Consider the following 17,655-nt stretch of genomic DNA (forward strand, 5'->3'; position numbering starts at 1 on the left):
TATAAAACAGAAATCTCGGTACACTGGGAACTCTCAGGCCACAGACCCTTGGTTTATATATAGTCACACCTCAGCTTAGCCTTTGAAGCTTAAGAAGGCATCTGCTCAGTCCTTTGTTCTAGTCTAGGATGACTCAAATTCATGGTAGGCCTCAGAGTTGGATGGCCCCTAACACGGATGCCTCCTGAGTGTTTGCTGGAAGCATGGATCGATCACTTATCTCCCAAAGTGGCTCATTTCATTCTTATAAATAGCTACATCATCTTACGCTTTTTCCTTGGATTGCAGTGAAATTGGCCTTCCCATAGCTTCTAATCATTAGTTCTAATTCTATTCTTTGGGCTGGCACAGATTTAATCTGGTCCTTCATGACAATACCTGAAGACGTTTCTAGTGGGCCCCACTAGATTATAAACTCCTTGAGGGATTGATTTAGATGACAATGACACTAACACCTAATGGAGGAAAGAGATCCGGCTCTCATTTTGTACTCTCCACAGCAGTGAGCGAGATCCTTTGCACATCACTGGCACTGCAGAAAAATAAGAATGAATATATCCCTTATCCAAAATGCTTAGGACCAGAAGTGTTTCAAATTTCAGATTTTTTCAGATTTTGGAATATCTGTATAAACATAATGAGATGTCTTAGCAATGGGACCCAAGTCTAAACATGAAATTTGTGTTTCCTATATACCTTATATACATAGCCTGAAGATAATTTTAGACAATATTTTTAATACGCTTGTGCATGAAACAAAGTTTTGACTGTGTTTTGACTGTGACCTGTCACATGAGGTCAGGTGTGGAATTTTCCACTTGCGGCATCATGTTGGCACTCGAAAAGTTTCGTATTTTGGAGTATTTTAGAATTTCTGATTTTCATATTAGGGGTGCTCAACCAGTATAAATAACATGCATCTTAAAGAAAGTTATTTATTTTTCCTCCCCAAATTCTTCTTTTCCATATCAGGGGTCAGCAAACTTTTTCTATAAAGGGCCAGAGAGTAAATATTGTAGGCTTTAGAGGCCATATGTGGTTTCTGATGGATGTTCTACTTTGTCTTACCTTACGACACTTTTAGAAATATAAAAGCCAGCCATGCACAGTGGCTCATGCCTGTAATCCCAGCACTTTGGGAGGCCGAGGCACGCAGATCACCTGAAGTCAGGAGTTTGAGACCAGCTTGGCCAACATGGCTAAACCCCGTCTCTACTAAAAATACAAAAATTAGCTGGGCCTGGTGGCACATGCCTGTAGTCCCAGCTACTTGGGAGGCTGAGGCAGGAGAATGTCTTGAACCTGGGAGGAGTGGTTGCAGCCAGCCAAGATCGTGCCACTGCACTCCAGCCTAGGCAACAGAGTGAGACTGTCTCAAGAAAAAAAGAAAGGAAGAAATGTAAAAGCCATTCTTTACTGACTGACCATACAAACACAGCCCCTGAGTCAGGTTAGGTTCACTGGCCATAGTTTGCCAACCCCCCATCTAGATGAAATAACACTAGACCCTCAACAATATGACTTGGTTTCTAGAACTCTCCCAATCCTGGTTATCTTCACATGAACACTCCCCAATTTAATGAATTACCCCTTAAAATATAACATGAGAACAAGACTGCTATGGCTAGAGGTAGCTGGTAGGAACACACCTGCCACAGTTGTCCTCCAATCCTATTGCTTTTCCTAAACTCCAAGGATTGTGCTAAGCACCAGGAGTAAAACACATAAGAATAAGAATGGCTCCAGCACTTTAGAAATTTATATTCTTACTGAGGTGACAGTTAGACCTATCCTGAGGAAGCAGCATATATGATTTTGTGGCAGATGAGTCATAGAAATAAGTATCTCATGCCCTCTGAGAAGCAGAAGGAAGGGGCCTAAAACAAAAGATATCCACTATTTCTTGAGCTTTTACCGGACAGGATAACTGCTTCTACTTCTTCGCTCCTTTGTTCCTCAAAACAGCTAAGACTACTTTTATCTCTGTTTTACAGGTGAGGTTTACAGAGTTGAAGTAACTTCCCAAACCACAGCTAAAACATGATAAAGAAGCCTTTGAATGTGGCCTGTCTGGCTGCAGAGCCTGAGCTCTTTGTCTCTGGGCTATACTGCCTTCCTGGCAATACAGTCTGTGGCTCCCAACGGCCTACTTCCCGGCAGAGGCTGGCATGTCCCTTCATCCTAGTTCTGTAACCCTATGGACTAAGATTCCCAGGAACTCCTTCAAGATACTCCTCTTGATCCAGGAGCTAGAATATGAAAGCATGGGCAAAATAAGACTGGCAGGCTAGATCAGGAAACAGCACCAGGAAAAAACTAAGGAGGGCTGTGAAAAGCAAGACCAAGTATAGGAAAACTCAGTCTCTTAAAGTATGGGGATTTAGTTATTTAGGTAGCAGAGCTTTCTGGATCGCTGAGGATTTGCAAACTCACTTTAAAGAACAAAAGAATCTTCAATTTACTAGTGGCAGGTAGAAATATTTTCAAAATGTATTGCACATGGCTTTGCTTTCTTAGAATACCCCCCGAAAAGGACTGTATGACTCAGATGTATCATGAACATGTCATGGCTATGTTGCAGCTCAGTGACATCATTAATGCTTATTAAGGTATAGATATCTAACCTATTCACTCCTACCATAAATGATTCCAGAAAACTGGTGTGAGTTTTCATACTTATGTCTGCTTTTCATTTATTTCTGTTTCTTAGTTTTCAGCTGTTGCTTCTCCTTATTATTTGCTTCTAATAGGCTCTTCCTACGTTTCAACTTTAGCTAGGATGTCAGATAACCAGGGTTATTAGAATTATGTGTAAAACAAGAATAATTGCCTCTGAGGAAGTACCTGAAAGTTCAGTGCATGACTTTTACTATATGAATTTTGTGACATCTCTTAGAATCCTCATTTTACTAATTTCTTGAGACTTTGTCTCCTCCCTTGCTCCAAGTTCATGAGTTGAGATCAACTAGAGTAACTAAGGGTCAAATGGAGTCCCTAGGGAGACACAGTTAATAAGGATGGACTGAGAAGTAAACAACAGAAGAGAGCTTTTTATTCAACTTTAAACTGTACTGTAATTCTTGTAGGCTTGTGGGTAGGAGCTGTTCCTCCCATCTAGAATGAAAAGGAGTGGAGGGTTCATCAATTGTCTCTTAGGATCTGACAAGCTCTCACTGACTGGTAGGCTCCTGCTACTGCCCTACAGAGTTGGAAGTCAGAAGGTCAGATAAAGAAAGGTCAATGTTTGATGGTTTAATGCCATGGATGTATGTGGGAAGACAGGATAAAAAGAGATCTGTGGTCAGTCTTGACTCTCATAAATGTTGTTCCTCCAGGGCTCTAGAGACTGTGAACCTAAAAGATGCACTCTCCCTGCTGTGCCACAGTGTTTATGCCAGGATTGGCTCCAGGCCCCTGGCTAAGGTGTCCCCTTGCCCCGCACCAGCTCAGGCATTTCCAATCACTCAGTTTTGTCTTTCTGCCCTCACACTTGTCCTGTCCCCCTGGTGTCTCAGAGGGTGCTCTGCTCACCCTGGGGTCAGAGCCCCGACTCTGAAGTTGGGGTCCCTTTCTCATTTGCAGGTGGATCCCACTGCTCATTCCACAGTGCTCGGCCTGGTGGTGGGTGGAGGGGCTGCTGCAGCTGTGAGCCCGGCCCCAGTGGGTCAGTATCTGGCTTGGGTCCAGAGTTGCTTTGCTCTTCTAGAACAGGCACCTCTGTCCTCAGAACTAGCAGCAGGTCTCACTCCACATCTGGAAAAGTTCAAAAGTTTTTGCTGGGTGAAGGAGGCCCTTCGGGGGAGGGGTTCAAAAGCATGACATCATCTCAGTCAGGCCCAGCTTCCTCTGGAGAGAGAAAAAGGCTGGGCCAGGGTGGACCAGATGGGGTGCCCAGGAGTCAGCATGCTGGGGGCAAAGACGGAGAGAGCAGGCAAGAAGAGGAGTCTTGGAATGGAGCCTTGAGAAGGTGATCCTTTAATTCAGTGTCTGAATACTGCTCCCTTGGATGAATTCAGATGAATCTGACCTTAAAGTCAGAGTGGTGAGAGGGTCTCATCTAAACAGGAAAGAAGTCAGGATTGGCTTCTGCATCAATTTATTTTGATCAACCCACCTCCTGTTTAAGCCAGATGGGAGCCCATCCTTTTCTCTCCAGAGATGTGGGGGATAAATTCCAATTTTTTGGCAGTTTAGACCCAGCCTAACCTCCTTGCTGCATCTACTCAAGAGTCAGCTAAACCTCAGTGTTCCATTGCTGCTTCCCTTCATGAACTATATGGCCTTCCCTTTGGGCAACACCTTGGTGATTCAGGCTCTTCATCTCTAAGACAGAGATAGTGATATTCCTTCTCCCCACTGCTTACCTGACACATAACAGTAAGACACGATTGCTGCACTCACCATTAATAGCAATCTGCTTGCAGCAGGTTGCAGAAGGAAGCAGATATGAGAGAGTGAAACCCTTGTCATCACCTTTAGGGAAACCATTCTTGGCCCCAGGTTGATGGCCATGAAGCCAAAAGTCTAACTTCCCTCTTGATCCTGAGGGAAATGAGAGATGTCATTCTACCTTGCTGTTTACCTGGAAATTGCTGAAAAGTACAGATCTAGATCCCCATCAGGAAAATTTAGAGACAAGCTTTAGGGTGGCCTGGGACCCTCAGGGGCTCTTCCTTGAAGATGGAACTGCCTTTGTGAACTCTGGATACCAAGTTCACCCTTAACATTTACAAGGCCCAAGGCAAGAGTACAACAGAGGCCTACATACTGTATTTCTAAACATTTCAAGGTTGTAAGTCAGGCCAACTAACTAATAAAATATCTTCTATCCTCTTACCTTGACAAACATATCTTCATGACCACCTGGAAGGCCAAGTTTCAATTTGGGATGCTCAGATTCTTGGAATTCAGTGCCACAATGCGGCTTAGCAGGAAGAGATGGCTCCTGGCCCCAGCCAACTTCCCTTCATCTACTTTCTACCCATGACTCTGGCTCACATTGCAGGGCAATTGCACGTGTGCCTGGGACACCCCACCCACAGGCTTAAGCACTAAGCGCTAACTCTTCTCCCTGCACGCAGTCATCATTTGGCCACCACTGGGCCTTGGGGATATACACCTTTGTGCTGCAGTTCCCCTTAGCAGGATGGACTGGGAGAAGTGGCCCATCGTGGATGTGAGCAAAGTGCCATTTGAGCCAGAAGTGCGAAGACTTCTGGTCCCCAGAGTATGACCTAGAAGAGAGGGTACATCCTGACTGGTCCTCACAGGACGCAGGACAGGGTATGGGCTCTTTGAGGCATAGGGTTCAGTCAAGAAGCTTCTCCTGTATCTAATGATGACACTGACTGGGAATGGTGAGTAACATCTGTAATCCCAGAGCTTTGGGAGGCCAAGGCAGGAGGATCACTTGAGGCCAGGAGCTTAAGGTTACAGTGAGCTATGATCTCACCACTGCATTCCAGCCTGGGTGCTGTGGTGACAGAGCAAGACCCTGTCTTAAAAAAAAAAAAAAAAAAAAAAAAGGATGTATCCCAGGATATATGGAAGAGATGTGCAAGGACACTCATGAAGAACTTCAGAAAAATGAGATACAAAACATTATACTATAATACTATAATAACTTAGCATTTGTTATCTCATTGATTCTCCCAACAATCCATGTAAGGTAGCCAGAAAAGACCCTTACTTAAGAGGTAAGAAAGCTGAGATACATACATGCATTAAATTACATGGTTAGTTATTGGTAGAGCCAGAACGAAGCTTGTCTACCTTCCCACTACATTGATGAGAAACCAGACCTTGTGTTCCCTAGTTCATTAGCTGAATTCCTAGGTCAGAGCATCCTAAAAGAAGAAAAGGAAAGGCGAATGGGTTTGAAGGCCATGAGCAAAAGGATGAGGGGAGTTTGGGAATGGGGAAGTCTGAGAAGTATAGATTTTTAAAGGGATCGCCTAGAGACAGTGTGAGTCTAGTGATTATTCCAAGAGTTAGTATAGTGGATGGAGAGTGACCAAAAAAGAGGATACAGTGAAAAGGAAAAAGAAGCATGACCTCTTGCACACTTTAGATCTTTGCAATATTTATGCAGGTGTAATTTCATATTTTAGTATGTAACTAAACATACTATGAACATCACCTCATATTTCCACGTTGTTACAGTTTTTATAATTTTTTTCTTCCTAATGTTTGTTTATATGATTATATAATGATTATGGTACATTAAGTGCATATATCACTTATCCTATTGTAATTCATTTAGTTGCTCACATTTCCCTCCTATAAATAATACTATATGAGACATTTGTTTGCATATAAATCTTTCCTTCCCTATGTCCTCAGGGCAAATCTGGTAGTGGGAAATTAATCCACTGTCCAAGAGTATGTTCTTGTTGCTGCCAACAAGGGGCAGCAGGGAATGTTCTAGATGAATTCTACCTGAAGTCAGGAAATTGCATCAGGTGATATCACCAGGCTGATATCTTTAGGTTCTGATTCTTCCTCCTTGTTTCCCTATAGCCTCTGGGTTCATGAGTGTTGACAACAACGGTACTGCTACCCGAGAGTTCCCTACCCAGGGAACGTTTTCAAATGTTTCTACAAATGTATCGTACCAAGAAACTGCAATACCTAGTACCCTCGGAAGTACCAGCCTGCACCCTGTGTCTCAACATGGCAATGAGGCCACAACAAACATCACAGGTAAAAACAGCATTTGTGTCAGATCCCTGAGAGGTGCTGGTGATGCTTGGGTAAAGCATTTAGGATGTTTTCAGACAGCTCCCCTCTCCACAGAGGAAATTACACAAGTCCCTAGTATTAATGACTTCAGTATCATGCTTAGGGTGCCCTGAAGTAAGTTCTAGTTAATTCTTCCTTCAGTGACAATTTTCTCAGGCCCATGTCTTGGGAGCTGATTCCGATCGGTAATGCCTCCATACCCCTTCTCTCATGCTGAGTCCAGCTTAGTGATAAAATAAGGATCAGAAGACTCAATAGAGATCTCTGATCTCTTCTAAAGGAAAGAAGGCGAGTACAGGTCCAAACTGGGGGGTCTTTGGCTTCTCTAAGGTAGACCACCATCTATTTCAGTTTCAGGACACCTCTAATACGTTCTAGATTCTAGCTCTGGTTCCAACAGCTTGAAATGAGTTTGGTCAGGGATGGGACACGAAGTAACTGTTAACTCCCCAGACTCCCTTTTCTGTGTTGAAGTGCGTGCCCATATCATGACCTGAGATTGTGTGTATGTATGAGCACATGCACACATGCACACCCATGTTTTGGTCTCTTCCAGAAACGACAATCAAATTCACATCTACCTCTGTGATCACCTCAGTTTCTGGAACCACAGACTCTTCTGTCCAGTTACAGACCTCTGTAATCACCACAGTGTTCACCACCCCAGCCAACATTTCAAATCCAGAGACAACCTTGAAGCCTAGCCTGTCACCTGGAAGTGTTTCAGACCTTTCAACCACTAGCACTAGCCTTGCAACATCTCCCACTGAACCCTATACATCGTCTTCTTCTATGCCAAGTGTCATCAAGGTGGGTGAATTGGGCCAAAAATGGCAGATTGCCCCTCACTTCATACGTATGCAGGCAAGCTGTCTCTTTCCCTCCACCCCTCTCCTCATCCCTGCCAGTGGGATTTGGGTCATATGGGAATCAGCATGGAAATACACAGTTTAAATATTGCTGGGAGAAGTAGAAAGAGGAGGAAAGGGGTAGAGTTAGGTGGTAAGGCCCATCCAGGCTTTGGGTATTGCATTTTAGGGAGTAGAGAGTAAACGGGATTCTGAGAGATCCATCCAATCCTCTGGTTCTTTCTAGTACCTATCAGTGGGGCTTTGACCAGGACACCATTTCCCTTTGGGAATATTTGGAAACTATTGCTCATTTGCTGGGGCTGCTTCTCCCAAAATGGTTAGGACAAATAACGTTTCCTCTACATGAGAGGGTTTGGTGGTTGTGCCAGGCACAGAGAGGCAGTAAAGGGGGGCATTGGCAATGGCAGGAACTGGGCAGACCAGGGATGGTGAGCTCAGCCTGGCCTTCTCAGCCTTAGGGCCTGTGACTGTCAACAGCTTTCAGCATGCAGGACAGAAAATATAAGGGCCTCAGTCATGAGATATGCCCGAGGGATCTTTCTGCTTTCTGTTTTTAAAGGAGCCAGGGCCAGGCGTGGTGGCTCATGCCTGTAATCCCAACACTTTGGGAGCCTGAGGTGGGCGGATCACTTGAGGTCAGGAGTTCGAGGCCAGCCCAGGCAACATGGTGAAACCCCATCTCTACCAAAACATACAAAAATTAGCTGGGTGTGGTCATGCACCTGTAGTCCCAGCTACTCAGGAGGCTGAGGCAAGAGAATCACTTGAACTGGGGAGGTGGAGGTTGCAGTGAGCTGAGATCACGCCACTGAACTCTAACCTGGGCAAGACTCCATCTAAAAAAAAAAAAAAAAAAAAAAAAAGAGCCAAAATGGGAATTTGGAGAGTCCTGGAGACCAGGAGAAAAACCAGGTACCCTAGCATCTGCTGGTCCACCCCTTTATCCCTGTTTGCCTATATGGCCTTCCTGCAAGTTCGTGATTGACTGGAGAGAAAACAGCCCAAATGGGAAAAGATCCTCCCCTCTCCCATTCCTGCACCATCCAAGCCAGTGTTTACCAAGATTGCAAAGAGCTGCTTCCCAGTAAGCCCAGGCTAGTAACAAAAGTTTTGTCATCTGATGAGGATAGACGTGAAATAGACGAGAGCATGACTATTAGAAATCTCTAGTCCCCTGACAAATGTTAAATGTCCTTTTCCTTAAAACCTCCTAAGAGAGCACCTCACAGAAAGCAAACTGGAAAAAGCTGGGAAAGAAATGAAGAGCAAAGATGCTGGCTTATTTACTTTGTTTTTGTTATTGTTTTTGTTTTAATACAGAAGGAAATCAAATGTTCAGGCATCAAAGAAGTGAAATTGACTCAGGGCATCTGCCTGGAGCAAAATGAGACCTCCAGCTGTGTAAGTCAACTCCCCACCCAACCTCTTCCTCCCGCCCCTGTCCCCTTCCTCTATCCCTTCTGAACACCCTTAAACCTTCTTGGATTGCACTGTATTTGAGTAGGTGTCCGGGGAGTTGAGCTTGGTCAGCCTGCCTTTAATACCGAGCTTTCTGTTTAGGGAGTAAGAGGCCCCATCTGGTGGGCAAAAAAGGCAAAAACAGTTTTAATTATTAATAAATTTTGTTATTTTCCCGTCCTCTATAGTACTTTTTTCCCCTCCTCTATAGTACTTTTTAAATTTTCCCCTCCTCTATAGTACTTTTAAATCTGAGAGAGTCATATTTAAGTTGCTTTTTGGTTAAGAAAGTCCTTCTCACTCACCAGATATAAACTAGTCACCTAAAATGTCAGTTCATTTATTATTTCACGTATTATTATTAAATATTTACACGTAACTCTTTAATCCATGTAGAACTTATTTTGCTGTATTGTTATATTTTCCATGTAACCATTTTTCCTAACATTATTTGTTGAATGACTCCCTCTTCTGTTGCCTGGGATGTATCCTTTAGCTTATATTAAGCTAAAGCTTTATATTTAGCTTAATATTATCCTTTAGCTTATATTAAGTTTTTATGTGTCTTAGGGCATACTCTTCAGACATCTTTTATTTGTTCAGTTTGTCTGTACTTTTGCCTATTTTAAATTTTCAAAATTATTGTATGTTTTTACTACAGTATTTTTAATATTCAGTCAGGCAGATCTTTTTTTATTACACTGTAAAAAATGTAAATTATTTTTTTCTTTTTGAAAAAAATGCAAAAAAATGCTTTAAAATTTGAATTGTAATTGCTCTAAAATTTCTTTATTTTTTCTGGTTTTCTTTTGCATCTCTCAGCATCTTGTTTCTGTAGCTTTATTTTTTCTCTAGATTTGATGGATGTCATAGGCCTATTTGTCACATAGATCTCCCACTATATATTCAAATTGATTGTCACTGATAAGTTAGAAAGTTAATAGAGTTTTGAATAATTATTTTGGGTTTGGCCAGTTTCTTGAATTTGTCTATTGATTCTAGGAGCTTTTTAGTTGATTCCTTTCAATTTTAAGGTAAGCTATCTTGTTATCTACTACAATATACTGTTTTTCTCCTCTTGTTTAGTAGTTATGCCTCTTGTTTCAGTTTCATGTCTTACTGCATTTGAAAGAATGTACAGGGCATTGTGTTATTTTAAATGATTCTGGCAGACCTTGCTTTGTTTCAGTAAATCTAATTTCCTAACAGTAACATGGCTGTGGAGGAAGGATGAGGTGAAGGAAAGAGTGGTATTTACTTACAGAAAACATTTTCTTACGAGTTGGGGATCTATTTAAGGGAATCACATATGTGATGTGTTGGCATGCATAGATTGGAAAGATCGCAGTCTGTAGAGGGCATGAATTACTTATTTTTTCCATTCTAACTCAGTAGTTTTACTACAATCATCAGTTGGGTCTCTCTGACTTACAAATTTGTAAAAATTATACCTGAAAGAATTTAACTTAGGACATCTAAAAACAACAGAAATAATGAAGACATGACTTAGCATAGGGAAATAACTAAATGCAGTCTGCAAAATAGTTAACTTAAACATGAACATACAATGTACAAGTAACATGCAGCGTGTTTCTGATGCTGATTTTCAACTCAACTCATTAGAAAAAAAATTATCAAGTTCTTTGCTAATTGTAGCCAAGGAAAATGACGATCTTTCCCCCTACAACCCCATCTACTTGGTGGAGCATACATTTTGCTGTGTATCACACAGGTGTGTGCCAGAAGCTAATTCTTTGTGCCTGGAATTTAGAGTTAACTGCAGAGCCTTTGCCTTTCTGTTGCTCTTCAAAGTTCACATGTAACTTGGGTCACTGTATGAGAAAAGTGCCAGAAACTTACTGCTCTTTTAGAAATAATTCCTCTTAACTCTGCTGCTGTGGTCTTTGCTGTCTGGTCTACTTCGTGCCATGGCTGAGAAGGCCTCTGCATGTTCCTCTAACATTGAGGTAGTATCTGTGAGTGGGGATGTGAAAAGAGAGCAGCTGCCCTCCGGTTCCTATGCTAAAGAAGACTTCCATCCACACTGCCCCTTCATGAAGCAACTCTGTGGCAGCTCATATGAGTGCTTTTGTTCCCCTGGTCTGTCCACCAGTGTTGATCCCCTTTCTTCCCGAGGGCTCCTCATCCTCAGCCCCCATGCGGCAAAGCTTCCTCCTACTCCCCAAGGTAATTTATCCTCAGCCAGCTATCCTGTTCCAAAATGTTTAGCCACAGCTCCCGATTGTGTCTGAGATGCCCTTTCCTTGGTCCCTACTCCCTGCTTGTCTGTTAAACAGTCTGTTCCAAAAGCTGTGAGTGCTGCAGGGCCTCCTAATTTTCCTTAGGTTGGATTTGTACTTCCGGTGTCAGAGGGCCTTAAGGTATTGGTTCTAATGTTGGGAGCCTCAGGCCCTACCTAATATCCTGGTGAAGAGCAGGAAGGATTTGGTTTCCTCGAGCATCACATCCTTGATGTACGCTGGTACGCTCCTGCATCTAATATGTGCCCGTAACAGGAATATGTGAGGATGAGTCTAGCTATCCAGACACTCATTCTGCACTGACGAATAGTGAGTACCAATATGTTAGCTCACCCTATGTAGATTCTGTAGGTGTGCCTTCTGTACGTGCATTCTGTAGACATGTCTATCCCAATCACTCTTTTTGTTGCTCCCCAGCCATCACCTCTAGGCAACCAGGGGAAGGGAAGGTGATACCACTCTCATCTCAAACACCTGTTACCATATCTCAGCACCCTCATTAGTAGGATGTGTCTTCCTAAGTCTAACTTTCATTCTTTTGGCAGCAGTGTCAGCTTAATTTAGTTTTTGTGGTTGTGGTTCCCCAAATAGTTTCCAAAATGTAAGATTACTTTATACTTTTATGCTACATCCATTTGTCCAGAGGAATCCACCAAAATATTTTTAATTGTGGTAAAATATACATAACATAAGTCATCACCTTAACCACTTTTAAGGGTACCATTGACAAGTAGTAAGTACGTTCACATTATTGTACAACCAGTCTCTAGAACTCTCTGCATCTTCCATGACTGAAACTGTGTACCCATGAAACAACTCCCTGCTTTCCCCAGACCCTGGCAACTTTCTATTCCTATGAATTTGGCTACTCTAGGTACCTCATATGAGTAGAATCATAGTGTTTGTCTTGTTATGTGACTGGTCGATTTCACTCAGCATAATGTCTTTAAGGTCCAACCATGTTGTAGCACGTGTCAGAATTTCTTTCCTTTTTAAGGATGAATAATATTCCATTGTATGTATAAACCTCGTTTTGTTTCTCCATTCCTCTGTTGACAGACACTTGGGCTTTTTCCCCTTTAGGCTAATGTGAATAATACTGCTTTTAACATAAGTGTACAAATATCTCCTCGACAACCCGATTTGAGTCCTTTTGGGGATATATCCAAAAGTGAAATGGCTGGACCACATAGGAATTCTATTTTTGAATTTTCGAGGAACCACCAGACCATTTTACATTCCCACCAGTAGTGTACAAGGGTTCCAATTTCTTCTCATCCTCATCAACACGTGTTATTTTCTGGGTTTTTAAAATAGCAGCCGTCCTAATGGGAATGAGGTGGTATCTCATGGTGGTTTTGATTTGCATTTCCCTGATGATTAGTGATGTTGATCCTCTTTCCTGTGTTTATTAGCCATTTGTATATCTTCTTTGGGGAAAAGCCTAGTCAAGTCCTTTGTCCACCAATTTGTTCTTTAGAAATACCTATCTTTAGTACCACATCTGTTTATACGCAGAGTTTGTAATTACTCAGCTAGCTCACTTTACTCTTATTCACATTGACTTCATCTGAGGCAGGCTGCCTCCAGCCTGCACTAAAGGTCAGTTTCCATGCGGAAAACATAAGTTACAGATGAAGGATTTATGAAGATGGCGTGTCTACTGGAAAAAGCCTGCGATCTGGAAACGATCTCACTTCTCATCCTTGGTTAGCTGCCCCCACTTGTTAGGTGACTTGAAACAGGTCCCTTCATTATTCCATTTTCTATGTGAAAACAGGGTTTTCACCTGCATTGTCAAACTCACACCAAAATAGATAAAATTATTTTAAAAGGGGTTGGGGGAGATGATTGATCCTAGAATCTCAACATTCTAGGATCTTAATATCTTAAATATCTTAAAGGTCATTAGAAAAATACCTGTCCCTCCCCCACCCCCATCTCCATCCCCATTCCAATGCTTGATGTTAAGAGTCTTTGCAAAGTTTGAGAATGCTACTCTAGAGAGGTTAGATGGGTTTATTATGTTTGCAAAGAAACATGTGTGAGCTGATGTAGTTAGGAGCTTGTAAATCTGATTCTCATGAACAAAATGGTGAGGCTGTGTCTTCCTCCTGCCCACTCTCCCGTGATGTTTGCCCACAGCCTCTCTTGGGGGAGGATGTTTATTCCAAGTGTCCGGAGAAGCATTGTGCTTTGTTCAGGATCCACCTGCTCCTCTTGGGGCCCAAACACAATTCACTGATGCGGTTGGATTCCAGAGTGGGAGGCTGGCCGCTATTATTCCCTTGAATCTAGTCCAAGAAATTGTGCAAGGGGTGGAGGGACCCTGTGTGGAGGCCAACTGGTAGGGATGTTAAGTTGAACAACAGTTCCCTGAGTTCTTTCGTTTGGTGCTACGGTTCATGCAGTCTGGGTGATAAATGCTATAATATATACTCCCCACAACACACACTTATGAGTCTTACAGTCTAGTCGGAGAAAAATGACAATAACAATGCACAGAATATGATCAATATGTAGACTCTAGATGATATGGTATATAAGGTATTACTATTATTAATAATGATAGTAGCAGCTGCCATTTATCTAGTGCCCACTAGATTCTCAACACCACATTGGACACTTTATTTTTTTTGAGACAGAGTCTTGCTCTGTTGCCCAGGCTGGAGCGCAGAGTGTAGTGTTGTGATCTCAGTTCACTGCAACCTCTGTCTCCCGGGTTCAAGCAATTCTCGTGCCTCAGCCTCCCGAGTAGCTGGGTTTACAGATGCCCATCATCATGCCCAGCTAATTTTTGCATTTTTTAGAAGAGACAAAGTTTCACCATGTTGGCCAAGCTGGTCTCGAACCCCTGGCCTCATCTGATTTGTCCATCTCGGCCTCCCAAAGTGCTGGGATTACAGTTGGCATGAGCCACCGCATATACCCAACTGGACACTTTCATACAATATCTCTTTAGTCACCACAACAACCCAGTGTACAGCTGAAGAACATGACACTCAGACTAGTTGCATGACTTGCAAAGAATCCAGTAAAGAGCAGAGCAAGGATTGATGCCCAGTCTGGTTGAAGATAGGACCAGCTTCATTGAGGAGGTAGGAACTGAGTTGAGCCTTGAAGGATAGTGAATACCAGGGAGAAGGTAGTGTTCTTCATTCTCCTTGAAATGAGGGTTGTGGAACAATGCATGCTGTCCCCATCTTGGGCTTCCTGGAGGTGGGGCCTCGGTTCCAAATACTCTTCCCCACTGGCTTCCTCTGCTCACCCTCTAGCCATTCTTCAAGGCCTATAGTGAGATGTGTCTGCTAACTGTAACCAGACGTGTCCTCACCCTCCTTAGTATGGCCATAGCACTTTGGTTGTACCTTTCTTATGGTGCTTACCATGGCAGTAGCTCTGACCTCTGAAGTCTCTTCACGCCTCCATTTCTTCATCTACAAAATTAGTAGAATAACTCTACCAATCTCGTAGGTCATGTGAGGCCTAAATGAGTTAATATATGGAAAGCACTCAGAACTGTGACTGGATATTGTAGGCATCTGTTACTTTATTTTTTTTTTTTCTTTATTTTTGAACCAGGGTCTCTGTCACCCAGGGTGGAGTACAGTGGACTCAACCTCTCAGGGTGGAGAGACCCTCCCACCTCAGCCCCCCAAGTAGCTGGTACTGTAAGTGCATGCCACCACACCTGGTTTAATTTCTACATTTTTTATAGAGATAGGTTTCCTTGTGTTGCCCAGGCTGGTCTCGAATTCCTGGGCTGAAGTAATCCTCCCACCTCAGCCTCCCAAAGTGCTAGGATGACAGGCATGAGTCACCACGCCTGGTTGGCATCCATTATTTTAATTGCCGTACATGCAAACTGAAAGCTTTGACCAGGTGGAATTCATAGATACCTCCCAATCCCCACCCCCCTACACATGACACATGAATACAACACACACATACATGACACATGCACAGAGGCTTTCACGCAGTGTCCTATATTCAGGGCTTGATAAATTGTCAAGGTGTGGCTTCCTGCACTCAGCAGGTGGAGGAAGGTGCCATTTGGTTTGGCTAGTTTACAGCCCGCAGGAGCCCTGTCCCTCTGCCTCTCTTGGGAAGCAGGACCTATTTCAACTGGAGATACTTCAGAAGCCCGGAGTCATCCAGGCAAGAACCCCCCTCCTCCTCATCCAGACTCTCGGTGCTGGGGAGCGGGGGTGCTCAAGGGGAAGCCGTGTAAGGCTCCCCTGAAAGAACTGGGTTTAGAGAGGTGGAGACTGTTGATTGGTTCAGTGTGGCATTCAGACTACTTAGTTCAAATGCTGTCCAGAAAAACAGATTTTTCCAGAGGCAGAATGTCTATCCAAGGACTTACTGGGAGACCTGCAGAATTGCTCCTTTTCCTGAGGAATGAAGCGGCAGTGGCCTGAGAACTCATTTCTCTGTAGCCTTGTTTCCTGGGGGTTTTTTGAGGCTCCAGTTTGGGCTCGTGTCTCTGTGACCTGGAGTTTGGCTAACCACACTCTCCTGGCCTCATCCAAGCCCAGTTATTTTCCCTCAGCTGCTTCAAATTCCAGCTGGATCCTGAGGCCAGTCTTGACCTTGCTTTGTGTAGGAGCAAAGGAGCCTGGGTTTTCCTGCCTTGGGTCACAGCAGTGGGAAAATACCCAGGCTCCATTCCAACTGGGAGGACCCTGTGGCCTTGTTGCAAGCAGCGCCCTGCCCGCAAACAGGAAGCTTTCCTCTCCACAGAGACCCAGTTCTGATGATGGTCACACACCCCAGCAGCTTTCCCCTAACAGGAAAGTTGTCAGGGCTGTTCAGGCATTTCCTTCTCTGCCATCTGCCATCCGGACTGAAGAGAAAGTCTTAGTTTCAATTCCTTTCCTGTTCAGGGGAGGAGGTCACTCTGATTGGAGGCTGCTGGAATAAATTCTGACTCACTGTTGAAGAATTATCAGAGTTTTTCTTCTGAGTCTGAGTTCCTGGGTCTGATGGCCCAGTCAGCAACCTGAAGAAAAATCTATGAACTTCATTAAAACTGGGTTTCATGCTTTTAATGGAAAAGCGGGGATGGAAGACGAGACAAAAATGCCATTTCAGTTTGAGCAATGCACTTTATGAGACTCCTTTGGGTAGAAAGAGGGAGGAGGCCACTGAAGTTTCCACTGAGTATATATTATAGATTTGTTCTCTACTCCTCGCCTCCCTTGGCTTTTCTTCCATCACTGGGGACTGCCGTAATCTTGAAACAGAATATTTTCTCTTAGTTATTATTGCATTATTAATATTTTCTGTTGTTGGTCATTTCTTTTGCGTTTAATTTGCATATGTGTACATGGGCAATGCTTCAATGAGACAATTTTTTTAAGTTTGTTCTCTGACATCTTAGATACTAGAAGATATGGATTTTGGTCCTGGGAGATTATTTAGGTTTTTTTCTTATTGTGTTGTTGCACATATAGTTAGCAGGGTTTTTTTTCTGTTGGAATTTTAGAAACAAGGATCCTTCTTGTGGACGGGGTAAGCATGTGACTGTAATCAGAAGTTATTGCCTGAGACTCTGGGTGCAGTTTAGGGTAGAGCAGTAATTTCATCTCTTGCTCTCCATGTTTCTCTGTCTTCCCAGGCGGAGTTTAGCAAGGACAGGGGAGAGGGCCTGGCCCGCGTGCTGTGTGGGGAGGAGCCGGCTGATGGTGATGCTGGGGCCCAGGTATGCTCCCTGCTCCTCGCCCAGTCTGAGGTGAGGCCTCAGTGTCTACTGCTGGTCTTGGCCAACAGAACAGGTAAGGTGCACCTCTGTCTGGGGGAACTGGGAGGGAGTAGGGCTGAGGTTAGAGAATCCTAGGTGGAGAGGGGGCATCTCAGATCCGGAGACACCACAGGTGCTGGGGAGAAGGACTTGGCTGGCTTTGGGAGAGGTCCCCCCGAGAAGGACAACCCTGGCCATCAGAGCATCTTCTAAAACAGCATGGGAGGGTGCAGCAGGATAAGCTGGTTTCTCCTTAGATTTAGCAACCTGTTTCTAATTCTAGAAATTTCCAGCAAACTCCAACTTATGAAAAAGCACGAATCTGATCTGAGAAAGGTAAGTCCTCTGAGATGATGGGTCTGAGAGGGAATGCCAGGGCAGGGGGGCTCCCTGGAGTAAGGGGGGAAGTCATTATCCTCCCCAGTTCTACCTACCATCCTTCTCTCAGTCTTCTCCTTTCTAATCTTGAACCAAAAATGGTGGGGTGTGACTGAATTAAGAGATGTCAGTCTCAAATCCCGTTTCAAAAATTCCTGAGGTCAATGCCCTCAAGCATCTGTTCACTGTTGAGTCACACACA

The 17,655-nt window shown here is 43.6% G+C and overlaps 1 protein-coding gene across 3 annotated transcripts in view; it reads left to right on the forward strand.

Moving 5' to 3' along the window:
- CD34 (CD34 molecule) overlaps positions 1–17,655 on the forward strand; it is a 109,300-nt gene that overhangs the window by 4,816 nt on the left and 86,829 nt on the right. For all 3 annotated transcript variants that reach the window (XM_055234592.2, XM_055234596.2, XM_055234595.2), the window contains exons 2-6: positions 6,520–6,702; positions 7,298–7,551; positions 8,934–9,014; positions 16,953–17,109; positions 17,359–17,411. In XM_055234592.2, coding sequence (XP_055090567.1) covers positions 6,520–6,702; positions 7,298–7,551; positions 8,934–9,014; positions 16,953–17,109; positions 17,359–17,411 — 728 coding nt within the window. The remainder of the gene's footprint in view (positions 1–6,519; positions 6,703–7,297; positions 7,552–8,933; positions 9,015–16,952; positions 17,110–17,358; positions 17,412–17,655) is intronic.

This window comes from Symphalangus syndactylus, chromosome 19, assembly GCF_028878055.3.
Source record: "Symphalangus syndactylus isolate Jambi chromosome 19, NHGRI_mSymSyn1-v2.1_pri, whole genome shotgun sequence".
Taxonomy (NCBI): domain Eukaryota; kingdom Metazoa; phylum Chordata; class Mammalia; order Primates; family Hylobatidae; genus Symphalangus; species Symphalangus syndactylus.